The sequence below is a fragment of the Aptenodytes patagonicus genome, chromosome 1 (genome assembly GCF_965638725.1).
Source record: "Aptenodytes patagonicus chromosome 1, bAptPat1.pri.cur, whole genome shotgun sequence".
NCBI lineage: Eukaryota > Metazoa > Chordata > Aves > Sphenisciformes > Spheniscidae > Aptenodytes > Aptenodytes patagonicus.
The window spans coordinates 62,135,096-62,156,137 of NC_134949.1; the positions used below are offsets into that span (position 1 = coordinate 62,135,096).

General features: G+C 42.0%; 1 protein-coding gene across 1 annotated transcript in view; it reads left to right on the forward strand.

Annotated features, from left to right (window-relative positions):
• Nucleotides 1-270: 270 nt before the first annotated feature.
• Nucleotides 271-21,042, forward strand: part of APPL2 (adaptor protein, phosphotyrosine interacting with PH domain and leucine zipper 2) — a 40,291-nt gene continuing 19,519 nt past the window's right edge. Inside the window, exons 1-5 of the mRNA XM_076339296.1 lie at nt 271-403; nt 5,417-5,515; nt 17,533-17,592; nt 18,087-18,158; nt 20,114-20,201. Coding sequence (XP_076195411.1) covers nt 350-403; nt 5,417-5,515; nt 17,533-17,592; nt 18,087-18,158; nt 20,114-20,201 — 373 coding nt within the window. The 5' untranslated portion in view covers nt 271-349. The remainder of the gene's footprint in view (nt 404-5,416; nt 5,516-17,532; nt 17,593-18,086; nt 18,159-20,113; nt 20,202-21,042) is intronic.

Sequence of the window (21,042 nt, forward strand, 5' to 3'; positions counted from 1 at the left end):
TGAACGGGCGCCCTCCATCTGGGGCCTCGTCCCCACAGGCGAGGCCGCCGCAGCGCCGGCCAGGCCCGCAGAGTTAATGGCGGCAGGAAGCCACCCCCCGCCTGCCGCCGGCCCTCTCCGTGACTCGCTTCCTCTGGCGGACGGGAACTGGGAGGAGTGAGCGGCCCCGGGCTGCCGCCCCCACCCCACCAGCGGAGCTAGCCAGCCGTCGTGCGCCGCTGCCCGCGGAGAGCCGCGGCCGCCCCCGCGGGGAGGGACGCCGCCGAGCCCCGCCGCCGGGGCGTGCCAGCGGGCGTCAGCCGCCGCCGCGCACCCAGCTCCCTGTGGCCAGCCGCACCGCAGCACCAACATGCCCGCCGTCGATAAACTCCTCCTGGAAGAGGCTTTGCAGGACAGCCCGCAGGTAGCCGGCCCGCTGCCAAGGCGAAGCTGGGGCGGGGGGCGCAGCCGCGCCGCGGCCGCTCGGGGGGAGAGACCGGCCGCCCGCCGGTGTGACTCACCTGAGCTGGCGGTGCCGGCGGGCAGCCCGCTGGGTCCGGCCGGGGCGGTGGGGGGGTTAACACCTCGGGAGGGCCGGGGAGCAGCTGTCCCGCGGCGGGGAGAGGGGTGTCAGCAGGCGGTGCAGGAAGGCAGGGCGGCGGGGCAGCCGGGCGGGCTCCCGACGGGCGGAGAAGTGGGTCAGGGTGACTTCGCCTGTCGGAGCCGTCGGGGAGCAGGGATGCTGCGAAGCAGGTAAACGGCACCCGTGTGGCGTCGGGGGAAGGCTTTGGCCTGCTGCGGGGCATCTGTCAGGGAAAAACAGGCTGTGTCTGCTCCTGGGGGCCTCTGGAGAAGAGGGCTGCACCCCCCGCGCGGGGGGGGGCAGGGTGTGAGGAGGCCGGGGCACGGCGCCCTTTCCCTTCACCTCCCTCAGAGTAACCCCTCCTTTGGCTTTTTCCTCACGCTGTCCCATCTGGGTGTGCGCTGGCTGGCTCTAAGGGTTGCCCTGAAGAAGTGACATGTGTTGGGGAAGGATAGGTGGGCATGGCTTGGTGCCCTGGCTTCCTTGAGCTCCCTGAGGGAAAGGGAGACTTATGCACTGTGAGTCACCTGGCCGCGGTGACAAAAGTGGGCTGAAGGAATGCCACCGCCAGCATGCCTGCTCCTCCCTGCTCCTGGTGAGGGATCCCAAGGGTGGTAGGTCAGATACAGGGGCTTCCCATGAGGATAGATAAGGTGAGGTGGATCGCACTGAAGATGACCTCCTTCTGAAGGAGTCCGAGAAACAAGGACAGGCGGTTGCTGCCCTTTCCTTCCCAAATCCTGCAGGCAGGGGAGAACATTTCTCCCCTCGCCCCTGTGGTACGCCCAGCCCAGTGTAAGCGCCCTGTGCCCCAGTGCTGGGAGCCATGATGCGACACAACTGCAGAAGTGACCCCTGAGGACCGTGGAAACCCCACAGCGAAGAACATGCAATGTTGTCATGTTTTCAGGGGGCAGAGGTGTGAGGCCTGCAGAGCTGGGAAAGGAGGATGGAAGGAGGGAAGTTTGGGTGGAAGAGAGAAGTAAGAGGAAGGGGAGAGAGTGGAAATTTCAGAGGGGTGGAGTAGGTGCACTTGCGGACAAAGCGTGATGCAGACAGAGATACAAAATTAATTGGTGAAGCAGGGAAAGAAGGAAGGACAGGGTGGATCGGCATGGATCCTGCTCCCACGTAGCCCTGTGTTATAATCCTAACTCATTTGCTGATGGATCAGGAGGAGGAATGAATAGGTAAGCTGTGGAGCAGATTGCTGAAAGGTGTTAGGAGTCCATCATGAGACATTTTGAAGGAAAGATTGGATATGCACCTGTCAGGACTTAATGAGTCTTGGGGCTCATCTTGATCACCTCTTCTTATCCTGTTTTTTTGTGGTTCCATGAAATCCCATCCTAGTAAGAATGATTTTCATCATCTGTTTGATATGGCGTATGTAGAATCTCCATCCTTGGAGATTTTCAAAACTCCACTGGAAAAACTGAGTAACCTGATACAATATCAGAGTCAGCCCTGCTTTGAGCAGGGGTTTGGACAAGATGACCTGCAGAGTTCCTTGCCAGCCTGAACTGTTCTGTGTTCCACAGTTTACCAAATGTGCTAGATTTCTTATGAGCAGTTATTAACGTTTTTAGTATTAACCTCCCTGCTGCAGTCTGGAGCTGAAGAACTTGACACACAGGATAAGTGAACTCATTTACCCCTTCGGTCAACACTTCCTTCGATGAATAAAAATGTAACACTGACTGAAAGTAGCTGAACAATGCACTGAATTGAATTTGGATGTCTTCATCTTTCTTCTGACCTGAAATGAAGGCTGTTAACATCTCCTTTGCAATTACTGGAAATACCAGACTGTGCATAAACCCAAGTATTTGCAGGATGTTTTAGCTTGATTTGGTCATTACTTTTTGTTCAAGTCCTACAACTTTGGGAGGGAGGGGCATTGTTTAATTTTTATAATGGCCCAGTGTTGCTAAAAGCTATTTTTTCATGAAAGGAAACGGGGTTTTTTTCAGTCTTTTACATTTTTATTTTTTCTTGGGGAGAGCTTTAGATTCACAGCACAACAGGGTCCCTCTGTGAGCTGGATGCTACAAAATCAAAGCAAAAAGGCAGTCTCTGTCCCACAGAACTTACAGCGTAGCAGCTTATGGAATCATTTACTTCTGCGTAAAGTGACCTGATTCTCCTCTGCCCTGTGCAGTCACTTACAGCAATGCAAAGGGATGGTAAAATGAGGATATAACTTCACTTTGTATAAACTGTGTGAAGTATGTAAATTACATGCAAGACAGAAGAGAATTAGGCCAAAGTTATTTCTTCATCAGTTTTCTGAAACTTGATTTCTCTCTCCCCAACAATACAGTACTTTTGTCTTGATTTGTCTCCAGGCACTGGCTGAAAAAGGCCATAAGAAGTGTCTTAATTTTGAAATGTTTGGCCACAAAATAGGAAAGAAATTTACGTAAGCAGTCATGCTTTCCCAAAACCAAGGGAAATACTTACATGAAAGTAGAATTTTTTTTTCCCTGTGTTTCCAGAAGCCGAGATAATGGTGCTATTAATGAGGCCTCCTAAATGTTAGCTTAATATTTGGATTACTGGTTTATTTCGGCAGCATTAGCTGCTATTCCAGAATTTGTCAAAACAGCAACAACAAAAATATATGCATGCTGGTATTTTGTTGCAGTGATTTAAAATGGTGTTCTTAAATATAAAAGTTTCCAAGAATAACTTCCAAACTGCTTGAGTCATTTATTGTTTTTATTATTTTTGAACAATGTGCTAATAACTGAGGCCAAGACTTTCAGAAATTGTTTCCCAGAGCTGTTCTACCTGAACCCATATTTAGACATCTGAAAAACTGAACCTGCAAAAATTCAGTAAGATTTAGGGATGTAGCTGACATTCCTGTGTTTGGAAATATTTTCCAGCATGCAGAAACGTGTGATTTGTAACCTACTTCAGGCAATTTCTTTATAACTTTTTAGTCTTGGCTTGAGATTTGTCTTGATAAACATTGTGTCAAGTTTTATAATTTTTGCCTTCCCTCGATTTATGTTTTAATCATCTTCATAACCTGTGCATTTCATATGCTGTTGTAACACAAAACAAGGAAGATGAGCACTGTATAGATAGAAGATAGTTTGTTGACATTAGTTTTGCTTGTTTTAATGCATCATTGAAGATAAAACATTTAAAACCAGATATTTTTGAAAAGCAATATATTTTCAATTACTGAAATAATAGCTTAGTGTGGGAAAACTCTCAAAATCATGCCACTGTCCTTGTAGGGAAGTTCTGCACAAAGGTCCTTTATAAGTTTGGGTTCTTGGTATCCATTTTATTGACTCAGCCTTCTCTCCATTCTTTTGGTTTTATGTTATCTTTATTTGAAAACAGTACTTTTTATTACATATCTCCTTACATGCTAAGATCTCAAACTAGTTTCCCAAATGCATTGGCTGCCAGTGTTTCTAAGGTAGTGTTTCTAAGGTGGGAAGTATTGCAGCAGCTTAGCACATTAGCAGACTGAAATGTTGAGAGCTTTAGAGTTACTCAAAGTATGGAAGTACTCCTGTGCAATGTCTAGAACAGAACCCAAGGACTGACTCCCACGTCATGCACTTTAACTGCTGAGCAACACTAATTTCTGGCTTAGATGAAATGATAGTTAATCTTAGGCCAGGTTTCTTGAAGGATGCTGATTTTGAGTTTTTCAGGACAAACATAAAGTCTGGGCAGAGTTTTGCAGAGAAAAATAAATGCCTTGGGGAAGTACATGTGCCTTCTGTTAAAACAGTGGAGCAACTTAAAACAATATTAAATCTTTGAAATAAATTTCCCAGATTCAAACCTGGATACTTTAGGTACATTAGAGATTCCTGTAATAGGAGGATAGATAAAACACTTGCTCTGTTGCAGGACTGACGTGATTATCAAAGTACTGGAGTTTATGCGTGCCCCTCACGTAAGCAGATGAAACTAATTAATGTCATATAAATTAGCTGTACAGATGGAAAGACATCGCCAGTTAGCATCAAATAGATTGGATTTACCAAAGTTAAGACTAAGGATGGATCATGACTTTGTTAAAGGGGCAGCCTTCCGTCTTTCATTATTGTCTTGATCTAGCAAATTCTGGAGCTCGGCATTATTCTGAGATATCTTTGTTTCCCATCTCGGGAGCTGTGTCAGCAACATAATTCTTTGTTCCTGATGATTCCACCAAAACAAACCAAGGGAATTCATGTCTTTAAGATAACACAAGTCATTATGCTCTTTTTTCCCCCCTGACAAGAATGAGCTAGCAGAATGGAGAAAGTACAGGGTATCTCTCAGTGGGTGTATACTTCTCTGCCTGTTGTTGTAGATGAACGCTCAGTTGTTTGGTCCCATTACGTCAGCTAGCTTTGGCAGTGGCCCTTTAAGAGTTGCTCAAGAGAGTTGAGAGTGATTAATACTCTGTAAATTATCTCATGGAAAGGGGTGCAGTCTGACATTAGAGAAGTAAAATGAGCAACCAGTGGTGTTTGACCCAGAGTCCTTAACGTGGTTTGGATTACTGTAGTCAGCAGGCAGATATTCAGGATTTTTTACATTCCTGATTATGTTGGAAGGAATGTCTATTAGTTAGAGCAAGAGACTGGGAGTCAGGATTTGGCCATAGCATTTTATCACTTCACTTCCTAATGCCTCAGTTTACCTATCCATAATAGAAGGACTAATTTCTACAAGTTTTGAGATTCTGAATAAACAGAGTCATGCAAAGTTAAGGCTTATTATTTCTGATTGATTTGTATTTTTTGCTACCATCTATTTACAGTCGTTTATGGTTTTTTTTTTTAATATTTTCACTTGGGACTAAAACCATTTGCTTTTTTTCTTTTATTGAAGACTCGTTCTTTGCTCAGTGTATTTGAAGAAGATGCAGGAACCCTTACTGAATATACAAACCAGTTGCTGCAGGCAATGCAACGAGTCTATGGTGCTCAGGTAATTTTTCATTTGTGTTTCTTTTGTTCAATGTGCAGTAGAAGATAAATTGCTATTATGATGCTGTTATTTACATGAAGGTTGCCAAGTACCTGCACCTCTTGTGGTTTAAGAGGAGTTGTGGGTGTTTTCCATCTGATATCTCAGCCCCTTCCCGCCTTGATGTTCAGAAAAGTCATATGCATGAAAAAAATCTTACCTGCTTTGTCTGTCTCCAAACAATTAATAAAAGAAAAATTGTGGTATGTCCTTACCTTATGGTACATTGGAAGGCCAGCCTTGACAAAATTGCTTGCCTAAACATAGACACAATACACAGATAGGTATTCACACTGACTTTAGGCATCTAACTTAGATGCTGTGACTCACCATTTGGAAGGAACTGTCTATGTCCATTGATTACAGAGAGAATGTATACTTTGAGTCATACTGAAGTTGAGTACCTAAAGTAGTCGGTGTCAAAAAATACGGGAGGAAGAGCAGAAAAAAATAACACTTTCTAAAGCACTTACATGATCTAGATGACTAAATCCCTTTGAAAGTAAAATTTGTAAGGTAAATCATAAGTCAGTGCTTTGGAAAATACTATTATAAATCTGAGTGATTTTCAGTGAAGCTAGGATTCCCATGTGCGTAAAACTAGGTATTTCAAAATGCCATATCTAGGTCTTTAAAGGCATACACAGTATCTCATGGAACGTTTGCGAGTATTGATGTAAGTTAGATACCTGAGTTCCTTAGAAACAACAGCTTTTCTATTCTTACACCACCAGTAAATCAGAGGACACAGAGAGATGAGGAGAATGGGGGTATTTTGAATGTACTGGAAGATTAAGGATTGCCTGATTCTTATGTTACCAGGAATCAGTTCAGCTATAAAACTACTGCAAGTGTACATCCGTTTGGTGGGATTGCTCTTTTGGGTGACTGATAGTATGACTTGGAAGAAGGAGCCATCTGCCAAGGATCTAGCTACCTACACCTAGAAGATCCAGCTTTGGAGAGCTCCAAGTCTTCATGTCCTGGATCCTGTGCAAATGCAGAGCAATCAGAGTCTTCCAACTTAGAAAACAATACAGCACATAGCCAGGGGCTGAAGAGGTGACGTGAAATCAGCACTGAAAGTCAGTAATAGGCGTTTTGGTAGAGTCATTGAGCTTTAAGAGTAGCAACAGTGTGGGTACATTGGATGGTAGAAATCTGAGACCAAAGAGCAGGCAGGATTGAAATAGGTGAAAGAAGGAAATCGGAGGATAAATATGGCTTGATTATTAACTGCCCAGCTTGTGGACTACATGTCCCTTTGCCTGGCTGATGCCTTTTTAGGATGGCACTTTAGGAAGCGGTTACTCTGGCCTGTGGTTCATGAAAAAATGCTTTGTCTGCTTTTGTTTGCCTCTTCCTTTCCATCTCAGTTTTTAGCCTTCTCCATTTCTGTTGCCCCACAGTTATGACATTTCCTCTTTCTTCTCACTGTCTCAGCGCATTTACCCATCTGTACTTTGCAGTACTACTGAGTCTTACTTCATTTTCCCAGCACTTCTTGGCCACTTTCTTCCTGCACACTTCCTGCTTTAGTTTGATCTAAATATTCAGTCACTTGTGAATGTTGGATGTGTTCCTTGAAATACCTCATCAGATGTTTGATGCCATTTTGAGATGGGAGGTGCACAGCAGTTGTTTAAAGTCAAGCTTTGTAAGGATGTGGAGGAGGCCACCCTATACTACCATTGACTTAGGAAAATTCAGGTTTAGTGGCCAGTGTTAGGGACTTTGTCAAGGACATTGGCTCAACATTTAGTGTTTTTTAGTGTTGCTGCTTCTGCCATTTAATTCCTTGGGAATCACCATGTGTTGTGACTTTAGTTTGGGTTTGTGTTCTTGGGATCCAGTAGTGGCAAAAAAAGACATTGCAGTAACAAGAAAGCATAAGTAGATCATATTAATTATGTAAGTGGAAAAGAAAACTGAAAGTTTTTGTGGTTTTTATTCTATATACGCCTTAAAAAGTCTTGATATTTTTTGCATGACACCTAAAAGAACACACTAAAATTGGGGCAAAATTCTGTTTTTTAAATAAAAATTAATGGAAATAATTAGTTCAGCCATATACGGTGGTTAATTCCCAAGAGAATGTTAGTGTTTTATAGGCTAACATTGATTTCTGACTAGTTTTACTGAGCTTTGCAAATATCAATATATCCTTTTAAGGAACTTCTGAATATTTCAAAGGAAGACATGCTTTCTGGCTGAACTCACCCTCAATTTTTGAGAGGCATACCCCTCATTGCAAAACTTTATGATTGCAGTTGCCATAGAATCATAGAATCATTAAGGTTGGAAAAGACCTCTAAGATCATCGAGTCCAACCGTCAACACAACACCACCATGCCCACTAAACCATGTCCCTAAGCGCCTCATCTACTCGTCTTTTAAATACCTCCAGGGATGGGGACTCAACCACTTCCCTGGGCAGCCTGTTCCAGTGTTTAACCACTCTTTCAGTAAAGAAATTTTTCCTCACGTCCAATCTAAACCTCCCCTGGCGCAACTTGAGGCCATTTCCTCTCGTCCTATCGCTAGTCACTTGGGAGAAGAGACCAACACCCACCTCGCTACAACCTCCTTTCAGGTAGTTGTAGAGAGCGATGAGGTCTCCCCTCAGCCTCCTTTTCTCCAGGCTAAACAACCCCAGTTCCCTCAGCCACTCCTCATAAGACTTGTTCTCCAGACCCCTCACCAGCCTCGTTGCCCTTCTCTGGACACACTCCAGCACCTCAACGTCCTTCTTGTAGTGAGGGGCCCAAAACTGAACACAGTATTTGAGGTGCGGCCTCACCAGGGCCGAGTACAGGGGCACAATCACTTCCCTGCTCCTGCTGGCCACACTATTTCTGATCCAGGCCAGGATGCCATTGGCCTTCTTGGCCACCTGGGCACACTGCCGGCTCATGTTCAGCCGGCTGTCGACCAACACCCCCAGGTCCTTTTCTGCTGGGCAGCTTTCCAGCCACTCTTCCCCAAGCCTGTAGAGCTGCATGGGGTTGTTGTGGCCGAAGTGCAGGACCCGGCACTTGGCCTTGTTGAACCTCATACAATTGGCCTCGGCCCATCGATCCAGCCTGTCCAGGTCCCTCTGCAGAGCCTTCCTACCCTCGAGCAGATCAACGCTCCCGCCCAACTTGGTGTTGCCTGCAAACTTACTGAGGGTGCACTCGATCCCCTCATCCAGATCATCGATAAAGATACTGAACAAGACTGGCCCCAAAACTGAGCCCTGGGGAACAAAGAAGAAGAAGGGGGAACAAAGAACGACAAGTGTAATGCTGAATTACCCACTAAACATGAATGAACAGTTAAGAAAAATCTATGTGTAATATTTCTTTGCTGCCTAATCACAACTTGAGAAAATCAACTTTTGCTGATGCGTTGTTAGGAGACACATTGTCTGGGCCTGACTAGCGGCATATTAGGAAGTGCTACCAACCCTTTTCGTTTTGAGAAGGAACGAGTTAGTAGAGTGTAAAATTGAGAGTAGCGAGAAGCCAGGTTCTGAACTTGCCTTTTTATTTTCCTGACTTAAATTTTGTCTTTGAAAAGTCATTGTCATCCCCTGTTCTGATTTCCTTATCTGTAAAATAGGAATTACGGTTACTGACCTACTTTGAAGCAATGACACAAGTTCTGTTTGCACAGCCGTAAAAATGGCTGGAATCACAGTCATGGCAGTCAGACAAAACAGCAGTGGGTTGTACCAGTCCACAGTATTGAAAAATCAGGGTTTATGCCCCCTCAAAACAGTTAGGACAGTTTTAAAAACATAAATGTTGTTTTCTTCCTAACTACATTCTGAACTTTAAAAATTCCCAGGTGTGTCTCAACTATATTTTCAAGATTTTCTGGAGAAGTTTATTAGAAGTTTGGCATTTCTTGTGATGAAAACTCAGATTTTCATGTAATTCAAACCACTGTAGCTTGTGATCAAATAACAATAGTTGATGGTTTTGAATGGATGCAGTGCAAAGTCTCAGGGGAGTAGCAATTAGTACCAACTGCAAGCTGTTAATTATCCATGTGGATATATGCATATATTTGTCCCAAAACACTGCTTTGTATGCAGGGCAGCAATAAGTTTGTAAATTGACAGCTCAAGCTGCTCTAAACACTTGGATCAGTGCCTTTGAAAAGAATGTGAGTAAGATAGAAGTATTTGCCCCAGGGTTTTTTAAAACACTTAGAAAAGTAGGAATGTTTTTGAACGCTCCTTTTTTTTTTTTTTCCCCTTAAGCTACAGATTTCTGCTAGGTGCTGCATACCTAACTTTTCAGACTCATATGTTATTCAAGCAGGGCTTCATTTTGCATGCCTTTAACTTTTCTAATGACAGTAGGGCAACTGTTGGGATGAATGCACCCAGTAAACCATGTAGACAGACCTTTGAAATGACTTGAAACTGCTTTTGTCCCAAGAGTGGAAGGAGGGGGTCTGCAGCATCATATCGCGGGGTGGAGGCGTTGCAGGGTGTTGCGGTGGATACGCTGCCTAGGCACATGGAGCCACTTGATGTGGAAGGGCTCATAACACTGGGTTGGGTGATGTATTGCTAGCAGATCGCCTTTGGGTGCAAGGCCTTCAGTGCATGACAAGCCCCTGGTTGTTGTGCAGGATCAGGACAGTGCTCTCGCCTCTTTGGGCACCCACACCAGATGTGATGGGGTGGTGACTCTATTTCACACGTGGAGTTCTTTAGTGAAAGAGACTGTGATGCTACAAGGCAGATGCCGTGTATGATGCCATGATTAAGGAGAAGTCACAGGAACCAAATGTGCTCAAGGAGTGAGGTTTGGTTTGATGGAGAACAAGAGAAATATATTTAGACAAATAATTAGACAATTATTGTGAACCAGGTGTTTACGTAAATCATTACTCTGTCATGTATATGTAGATAATTTGTGTTACATTTATATTCTGTCATGTGTTTGATAAAGAGCAGATGTTTGTGCATACCAATTAGTCCTGACCCTCTAAAGATAAAGAACCCTGACCTTCTGAAGATAGAAGACACAGGAACTATAAAAACAGTTTGTTGTAAGGTGGATAATGAGACGGTCTGATAAGCGTAAAGGACCTTCAAGCTGTCAGCAATATATTCAAAGATCAGCGAAACCTGGCGCCAACTAGGTGAAAGGGGACGAGGAAGACTGTCAGCCTTCACCGGAACGACCCCGGCCCAGAATTATTTGGAAGATCTGCGCAGACGCAACTAATTAGCAACTAATTAGCATGAGGAGCGAGGATAGGCGTGGTTAGATAATGAATATGTATAGGCGTTATTAGAATATTCATTACTCAATTGTATAAATGAGATGTAACTTTTGTTGTGGGCATGCACGATAGGTGGAGAGATCCCCCGTGCATCCAGCGCGCTGCAAATAAAGAATATACTACTTGGACAAATTCGTGAATCAGGTTGATCTGGCAAGCCCACGTATGTAAATACAGTGAAGCATTTTTATATTTCTTCATGAAATAAACCACATCCATGTGAGTACATATTGTACTTCCTGCTGTAGTTCTCCCATCTGTGCTGTGGTACCTTGAAGTAGTTATTACGTTAGTGGTCTTATAGAGGAAATAGAGGAAATCTTCCTTACACAGTTTGTTCTTGTAGTTCTTCCTCCTTGCAAGCAAGCCCTGATGATGCATCTGGTATTACTGCTGTCTGATTTCTGTGAATGCTGTGTTCACCGTTCTGGACATTTTATTACTTTAGCAATATGTAACGCAGCAAGCAGGGACTGTTAGAATACTTCATTTACTTAAGTCGCATGCTGAGACTCTTGCAATGGTGTATGAGCAGTGTGCCCAGTTTACATTCCTGACTTCCCACTGCCATAGTGAATTATTTTCAGAGCTTTACTATCATCTCCAGTTCTTCACCATGCTATAGAAATGGCGCAGCTGGGATCTTCACTTGAAACAAAATGCCATTTGGAAACTCAGGAGACTGTTGTCTCTGCTGACTATTAGAAGGGATAAACAGTTAAGCAGGTTAGAGGAAAGTAAGATACAGTATTTTGTCATTGGAAAGAGGTTTAATCTCATAATTTCTCACAAATCTGTCTAGATACTAAAAGCAGTGATGGCAGAAGAGGAATAAAAAGAAACCCATGTTGCCTTTATCCAGGCAGTATATCCAGAGAGAGAACAGCATGGGAATTGTGAAGTGTAATTCTGTTCAGCATCTGTGTCTCTGAGCAGTTGTCTTGTGATTCCGGAGTGACACGGGCAAAACAGCAGCAACCTCTGAGGCTCACTGCCTTTTTATGTCCAGACTCTTAAGGCGACTCTTGATAATTATGGAATAGTCTTGGATTATATGCACCACATTACATGGGTATCAGGACAGTTTGTATCTGCCCAGGGCTATTTTAGGTAGTGCTTTATACCGGTGTTACTTCTCTCCCCAAATTCATGACACCTTGTGTCTGCATTTTTCAACAGTGCTGCTTGTTTCATCTTCCTACGTATTGACTTCACTAGGCTATAACTCAGTAGATAGGTGTCAAGCTCTCTAGGGCATGCATATATTTTCATATTTGTTATGTTGCATAGCTAACCCCAAGTGTTCAGAGTTCTTAAATTACTTCTTGCTAAATTAACAGGTAAGCACTGATACAGTTTTTCTTTTAATTGCTTTCTTTTTATGTCTGAGGGAACAATTGTGTTGCCTTTTCAAATGATAAGACTTTTTTTCCCAAAACCTTTTGAAACAATAAAGTTTAAGTTAGCGTTTTGTAAACTTTCAGTTCCACGTAGAGAAGCTTCAATAGAGTATTAGGTAGGACAAACACTTGCAATAAATTACAGTTGTCAGCACTGACTTCTGTGAAATACTGTATATATTATTGTTCCATATTCATTGTAAGTATGCATCATATACCTCTGCACTTCCTGAGGCATATTCACCATATGTTGCTAACAGAGGTAAGCAGAGCATTATCACGTGAGAACTAATGTATTTACAAAGCCGTGGGAGTTGTTTTTAATACTGCCGATGAAGTTGGAGTTGTCACCATGCCTGGAAGCAAGTTAACGTTGCGCTAAGCAGGATCTGGAGATTTGAGTACTACAAGGAGGCATAAATGTATGGGTGCCCTGCTGATAGTAATTGTTTTGCAAGAAACTGGAGAGGTTCTTTCCCTACTGAACTAGCCATCCTACTGTAGCTGCTTTTGCTGTTTTACAGCAGAGTTTTGACAGTGTCTTCTATTTCTTGAAGCTATTAGATGACCCTTTGCTGAACCATTCACGTTTGTGAGGACTGAATGCTATGCTGTGAATCAGCAGCAGGGCAAGCCAAATGTTAGCCTGATCTTGTAAAGTGTTGGGCAGCCTGAGCACCCTGGTGAGACTTAGCTTCTCTCACCCTTGGGTTCATGTTTCCAAGCTATTTAATATGCAAGCCTAAGCCTGTAGGACTGTAACATTTACTAGATTGCTGGAGAACTCTATTTTGTGGGAAGATGACATGCATTTGTAGACAGAGCTGTGTAAAACTGTTGTATCAAGACCCAGCTCTTTCTGTACTGTGCCTGGTTTTGAAGGTAAATGTGTTCCCTAGTTCTGAAAAGATGAGAAGGCTGCAGCTGCCTCATGGACCTCCTTCTTCAACCACCTACCTGTTTTTTTTTCTCATTTATGAGGCATTAAGCTTTCCCAGATGTAAGCCAAATTTTATTACGTGTCATTCTGCACGTACAGGGTGCATGAATAAATACCTTTACCAGTATCTTGCTTGTTTACATGAAGAAGCGTTTGGCAGTTCTGTGTGCTGGTTACTTGCAGAGTTTTAAAAATGCCAGCTTTAGTTGGAGTAGGAAAGTAGCTTTGCAGAAAGCTTCGTTATATTGGGATTGGAATTGGACATGCTGGAATAGCTCTCTGTCTTTTAGAAGTTAATTTATAGCTCAACTTAATCCTTTACATGCCCTCAAATCTGGAGTCTGTTAGATGACTGTCTATAGAAATGTCTTCTGACTTCAATGTTGGAAAAATACAAAAAGAGACCCTAAAAAGGGATGGACTGCATCACTGGTAAATGGTTAACGGCATGGAGATTTTATTACAGACGGGTTGCAGAAAAATCATACTCTCTTCTGATGATATGAACAGCTTGGTGAATAAAGGTGATAATGAAGAAGGAATCAACCCAGAAAAATCACATGCCTTTGCTCTGGCACTAGAATAGAAAATAATGGTTGGACATTTTCTTGCTGACTTATTTGAAGGCAGGGTGAGGTACTGAAATAACTTGAGAATTAAACAATGTTTTTTTAATCTGTTGTTTTTTCATTTCTGGTAGATTAATGCTAGATTCAAGACACCACTTGCATTACCTTATCTATGTGAACTGGTGTTAGTGAACTTCATAAAAATCTTTTCCTAGGGCTAGCATGCCCTAGCATGCCAGCCAAGGTTAAAAAAGAAAAAAAAGTCAGCACATCTGTAATCATAACTGATTGCTTGATACCTATTTGCATACAGTCCTTTCTTCTTTCCTTCTAGTATACTTTTTTACATTAATGCTGCAATGACGTTTTCCCTGCTAAGTAAAATCAATTAATGAAAATTAGTGTATTTGTGAGGCCCAGTACTGGATAGTTTTGCCTTCATTTAGAATACTTGGATTTCTGTTCAGGATTTTATTTGGTTTCTGCCTGATACATCATCTCATCAATAGCTGTCCCACTCCAGAAGTGCTTGATGGATTCTGAAATGTCAAAGTAATGTGGAAGAGATGCGAGCAGGCAGTCAGGATTGTATAGTAGCTTTTCTTTTGCTGTGGTATACTGAATTTCAGTAACTACAGGATAAAAGAAGTGAATGTTGCTGTATTCCATGGGAAAATGTCTTGGAAATGGATTAAAACCTGTTAAAATAATTTGCCTGGATTTAGTGGGTCTGTCAATTGAAGCAATGCAAATGACTTTTAAGTCTTGAGACTGATTAGTACCAGGGGAGGGCGGGGAGAAGGCTGATTAGGAAGAAATGGGAGGAGGATTAAACCAAACTTTCCCAGATTAGTGTGTTTAGCAATGCAGTATTACCACTAGGTCAGCAGAGCGCTTTGCCTGCTTCCTGTTCCTTATGCAATGTGGCTGTGTTTCAATTTGCTAGCTTAATTTGATTTGTTTACAGCTGCTTGGGGTGTGTGTGTGTGTGATTGGTTGTTAATTTTTTTCCTAGTGATATAATGAATGATTTTGTACCTCTAATGGGAACAAAGTCTGGCAGAGGTTGGGAGGGAAGATCAAGGACCCAGGATTAGCTCTTCCATGTGGACAGGGATTGAGTAACAAGTTTGTTGTGTTCTGACACAAAGAACCAAGCCTATAAATGAAAAATGTGGCCTGCTGGCACGATGGGATATCAGTGATGTGTGGAACTGTTGTCCCAAAATCCCAAAGTCAATTTTATGTCAGACCCTTCCATCAATTTGTTCTGTACCTGGAGAAGCATGCCATGAATATCTGCTTGGGGTCTATATGTGACTGTTGTCACCTGATCGTATACTTGATATGATTACACCCCTTTGAGACCCTCAGGGTTTATGTATTCCCCCATTATCTTGTCACATACTGGAGACTGCTCCTGGGGAGTGGTGATTGCTGGAAGATGCTTCTTCCACACACCTCTTTGCATTGCCCATCCTCAAACTGTCCCGCACAGATGAGTAATGATGTTCTTTATTACTCTTTGGATATTGGGTGAGGAAATTGAGGATCTGGTAGTCTTTAAAAACCAAACTGGTAGAAGCTTTGAGGATGGCTAACACAAAGATATACGATGCCTTTGGTGTCAGCCCATTATTCTGAAGCTTCTTTTAGTGTTAGCAAGTTTAAGCCAGAAACATTTATTTTCCAAATTCAGAACAGACCACACAGTTGCAGACTTTGCAGGAATAAGTGAACTGAAACAAAAAGGGGGGCAAAAAAAAGGCATGTTTCTAACACTCAGTTTATTTCAAAAGATTTCTCTCACCCTGACCCAACTGTACAACTGACAAATGGCATCACAGTTGCTGTGTGAGGACTTAGAGCTGAGTAAGAACTGCAAGAAGACTATCTTTGAGGTTGTGTTTATGAAAAAGATTCTAGGTCTGAGAACCTCTGCTTCTTTTTGTAATCTTAAATTCATCTTTGGACTCCACCCACATGCATACAAACAAACCAACCCTTTTAATGTCATCAGTCCACATAGGAGTCTCATCCTTCCTGTCATCAAGTCGTTGCTTGCTAGCTCCCACTTCAAAGGTGGCAAAGTCTCTCAGGTGTTCTTACAGCCTGGGAGCAGATGGTTAAGGCTCATTCCTATCCTTGCCTGAGCCCTTAATAAGGCTTGTTGATTTATTATAAAGCATGACATCCTTCCCATCCACTGGCTTGGGAAATACTTAAATTCCAAGTGTTTGTGTAAAACTTTTTCATATTAAAAACTACACAGTCTGCATAACCAACCTGCAAATCTTAAGTGAATCCTTGGCATTATTATTGTATGAAAGTGTAATGCTCATTACTAATTGGTCTGAGACAAGAAACAAGAATAATCCATCGCTGTGACGTGAGAATAGTCATGGGGTACACACGATCTGAGTTTGGACCCGGATTAACTCGGTTCTGAGCCCTTGTTTGTACCTTGGAAGGCCTCTGCTCTCCCATCTCCAGCCACCTGTGAGTATTATCACCATAGTGTTTTAAGTTGGTCAGAATTAGCTCACCCATCTTTTTCTGCCATGTGTTCACATACAGCTGCTGTTACCTAGGCTGTGGCTACGTCTCTTTCTGAGTACTTGGGCATACTTAAGACTCTGGCTAAGTGTTTGGGCCTTGCTGTCCATATTAACCCTCCTTCCTGGCATGCCAAGGTGATGCAGAAGCACCAGGCTGTAACACAGTATGTCAGAGGTGGCATCAGGCCAAAGTAAAGGGTGTTTTAGAATCTCTGGCCCAGATAGTTAACTGTGCCATGCTCTGCGTGCTCAGGACGACAAGGGAGAACATGAGAGCACACAAACTCTATCCCAGTTTTAATGGTTTTCTGTACCAGCCCCAGCATAAAGTGTGCTATTAAAGCAGTTCAGAGATTGCTCTGAGTTTTACAAACTCTCTATGGCCTTATGTATTTGGAGAGAGAAATAGATTATGTTAAGGTTTAAAATGAAATTAAATGAAAAGTGATTAGTTTTCGGCATTACTGAGGAAGAGAAGGATCCGACGGGTTAAGACAGATCCCACTTCCCCCCTTCCCCTTGTTCTTTTATTCCAGTTCTAAGTCATTGTTAACAAATCAGGAACAGAGGAGTTGATATACTATTGTTAGGAATACATTGAGTAAAGATTGACACATCCAAATGCTTGTCTGTTTTTTTCCAGCTGTCAAGCAAAATTATACAACCTCCCTACAAGTCTTGTGTTGCGTACACACATCTTAAGGATGTGTGTACTTTCATTAGCCAGTTTAGCCATGAGAATACAGAATTATGTGCTGTTTTGTACTCCTGTGTCAACTTAAAGCACTGTAATTACATCAGTACATTCCCTGAGCGTGAATGCATTATATAAAGGCACATCTGCTGGTTCTCTTTATTGCTGTAGATTTTGGGGAAAGATGATTAACCAACATGAAACATTCTTATGCGGGTATGACAGCTTACATGTTTGAGGTTGTTCTAGTTTTGTTATTTTGGGGGGTGTGGGGGGGAACCCAAACCCAAACCCAAATCCCAAATCCTACCTCTATTCAATAGTAGTTAAACGAACTGTGTGTTGATTAGGTCTGAAGTGTACCTATTATTACTGCTTCTCTATGTAGGTATTTTGGGACTGGTTGTTTACATACAACTGAATGTTTGTGTAAGTAGTTGCAGATTCAGTCAAGAAGCTGGTGACAAAGTAGTAGTAACAGCACAGCTAAAGACTTCATTATTTCTATTAACATGTCACTTTTGTTTGTAGAATGAAATGTGTCTTGCCACACAACAGCTTTCAAAGCAGCTCCTTGCCTATGAAAAGCAGGTATGTTCAACATATGCTTTTGATTTCTTTTCAGCCTCAGCATTTGCGAAGAAGTCTGTGTAAATAGTGTGGTTTCCAGAAGTCCTTAGGGCATTGGCTTTACTTGGTTTCATATGAAGGCTGTTGTAAAATTCCCCAGCGTGTTCAAGGGAGTCAGGTCACTTCTGAGAATCTTTAAAAAAAAAAAAAAAAAAAAAAGGTGCTAAATGTGAGTTAATAACTTTATGAACATTCAAACCAGTTTGTTCCTATTGTATGACTATGACTTTAAAATGAGTATAATAAGCATTAATTATATGTTGTCCAAAATCCATTTATTTAAAACAAGAGGAGCAGGGTAAAAGCGTATGTATTAGCGAGTTACTGTTTTTTCATTTAGTTTTAACGTTTACTGCATTTTGTAGGAGTATTCATTACCTTTGAAGTAAAACACATGTTGTATTTTATACTCACCTTTATTGATTTACTGACCAAACATGTGTTTCTATTTTCAGCATTTTGCCTTAGGTAAAGGAGATGAAGAAGTTATATCCACCCTTCATTACTTTTCAAAAGTTGTGGATGAGGTAATTTGAATTGCCGATATTCTATTTTTACAATATAGAATATTGGTGGGTTTTCTTTTGGTCTTTGTCCTTTTCATTCTGAGCCTTTCCACTGAAGGCTAGATTGTGCCTGGGTTTTATAGAATCACTTAACTGGGGGGGAAAGAAGTGTAATATCACCCTTTCATAATGGTTAGAGCAGTTTCTGTGGCTTCGTCCCACATGCTGTCCTCAGAGCAAAGCTGGACTTCCTAAACAGGGGAATTAGAAAAGAGACTGAAACAGGACGTTTCATCTAGGCTGGTGCCGTTTTTAATTTCGTTCCATTTAAAAATGACATTTACATTTTTAAGCTTTAAACACTGCAATTTGAGCCAAAACCTGCCAGGGATGGATGCAGGGCAGCTGTGAATTAGTAAAGTTGTCGTTTAGTTGCTGCGAGATCACACAGAATCCAGAGGTATCTGGAGGAGGCTGCAGAAATGCCTACTGAAGGCGGGTTAGGTACTACAGCTGTGTGCGCTGAACACTTCTACTCTCTGCAGGTTGTTGCTGAGTACTGAGAGTCTTTCCAAATGCTTTTGTTAGACCTGCCCATATAACATTTCAATATAATCTTAGTATCTAGGTCCTTATTGCTTAAGTATTATTTGTCACATCACTCTTTCTGTTGTGAGCAGGGCTGTGCCATCAGAAAAGTCTTGTTCTTCTTGTTAGTCTACTTTCAACTTTCATTAAGAAGGCAAAAGGCTGTATTGAGGTCTACTTTTGGGGAGAGGAGAGGAGATAGGAGGGTTGTGGGGCAAAAAATAAGTTAAAATTTTTAGAGCCCATGGATAACTCTAACAATATAGCGAGAGGAATCCCAAAGGTTAACTTTTCCCTTAGGCTTCTCCCACTGCACATCTGCTCTCAGGGGATACTTGAAAGGAGCATTTATTGTCACAAGTCTTGTGCTTGTCTATGTGAACTATGAATAAATCAAAACAAGAACTTTCTCCTTGCCAGGTACAAGAGAACCATCCCATTTGGGAGCAGAAAGCTGAGAGCCTCTCTGTTCAGTTCTGTCGGTCACAGTTTCCCTCACAAGAGCTCGCTCCATTCCTTAGCCTCCTTTTCTGTGTGTTAGCTACCCCCTGTACCTGTTTCTCAGTTGTCTGTTCTACAGGCGTTGAATTGTCCTGGTTTAGTTTTGTATTGTCTAGTGGGAAATACTGACTTCATCCTCACCTGCATAACTCAGCCTAGAGGCCTCCGGGATACTGTGAGCAAGCGGGCAGAATATCATGTCAGCATGTGGCACACTCCTAGTTTGTAGTATCAGGCGCTCGAGCAGTGTGATTGATAGTTGTCCTACCTGAACCCATCTAATATTCTTAGCATGCCACTGCTGACATGAGAGCCTTGCCTTCATCCTAAACAGCGTCACGCGAGTGCTTTAAAATATGTCTCGATGTGCTGAATTTCAGAGAAACACTTACAAAAACAGGAATGGGAAACTGCTCTGAAGGTAAAATATTTGAATGGGACCTTTCATTGTGTTTGCCCCCTGTTGTGATTGTGTCCTGGGTAACCCTCATGAATGGAAAGAGATTCTAGTCATGGTGGTGGGACTGTAACCCTGTGGTGTAGAGACTAACAAAAACTGGTTAATAAAGGCTAATTACAGATTAAATCCTGTTGGGTTAAGCACTAGCATTAATGGTCAAGTGAACTGCCCCAATAGGGTATGTGGGAACTGAAAAGTTCTTGGATCCTTGGAAAACACCAGGCATTTAGGGGAAAATCCCCATCTGTCTCACATATCTTGAGAAATGTATTTTAAGCACTGAAGTACAGTGAAGTACATAATATCCTTTTTTTGTCTGCTGGGCACAAATGGCAGGTGTGCTTCTTCAACAGCTGTAGAGTGCTGTTAGGTTTATTTTTTTTTATTTACACTGTGTCTTAGGGCATTCCTCTATTCTCTGTTTCAGCTCAATATTCTTCATTCTGAACTGGCAAAACAGCTTGCAGATACAATGGTTCTACCAATAATACAATTTCGGGAAAAGGATCTCACAGGTAAATTTCATTTTAAGTTTTAATTTTCCTCATGTGTTCCTTCTTGCTTATTTCGTAATAAACTGAGACATAATGTCATGTAATAATTTGTTCTTTGATGATTCACAGAAAAGTTTTTTGTGTTACTTTTTTTCTGCTACAGAATTTCATTGACAGGTGCATGCTTTTACTCAGACTTAAATAGTGCAAGTTCACCACATAAGGTTTTATGCACCATATGGTGCAAGTTTGAAAATACACAGCTTTGTTCTTTGTTGAGTCACTCTGCTTTTACACTAGTGTAATTTTACTGAAGTCATTGATGTTATAATGGCTTAAAGAAGGAAAATTTAGCAGTGAATCTGGCTTGCAAACAGTATTTATCCTACTTCAGAAGTTTGGGGTTGTTGGAAAAACACAAGCAAGAATGCTTTTTTAACTTCAGAGTATAGTATGTTCCCTCCTTTTTGACGAATTAGTCTGCTTTAAATCCTTGCCATCCAAGGGTAGTTCCAAGTAACCTGATTGCACACACTTGGAAATTCATTACTTAAACAGCAGAGCAATAATGCAAACATTTGGTGTAATTTGAGAAGAAAGAAGTTCGTATTCAAGGTCAAGGACACTCTAACCTACTCATGCAACAGAAACACGAGTTTTTACTGCAGCGTTTTCGTTTTTGTTTTTTTTAAAAAGTCCACTTCTCAACTCACTAAGCTCAGTCCTATTTATGTACTTTTTAAAGACAATTTTGATGGGAGACAAAACAACTACAGCAAAATAGTGACTAGTTAAGGTTCCTTATATCATAGCATCTCATTTGAAATTGTGAAGACATCAATGGGTGTCTTGTTTATAACAT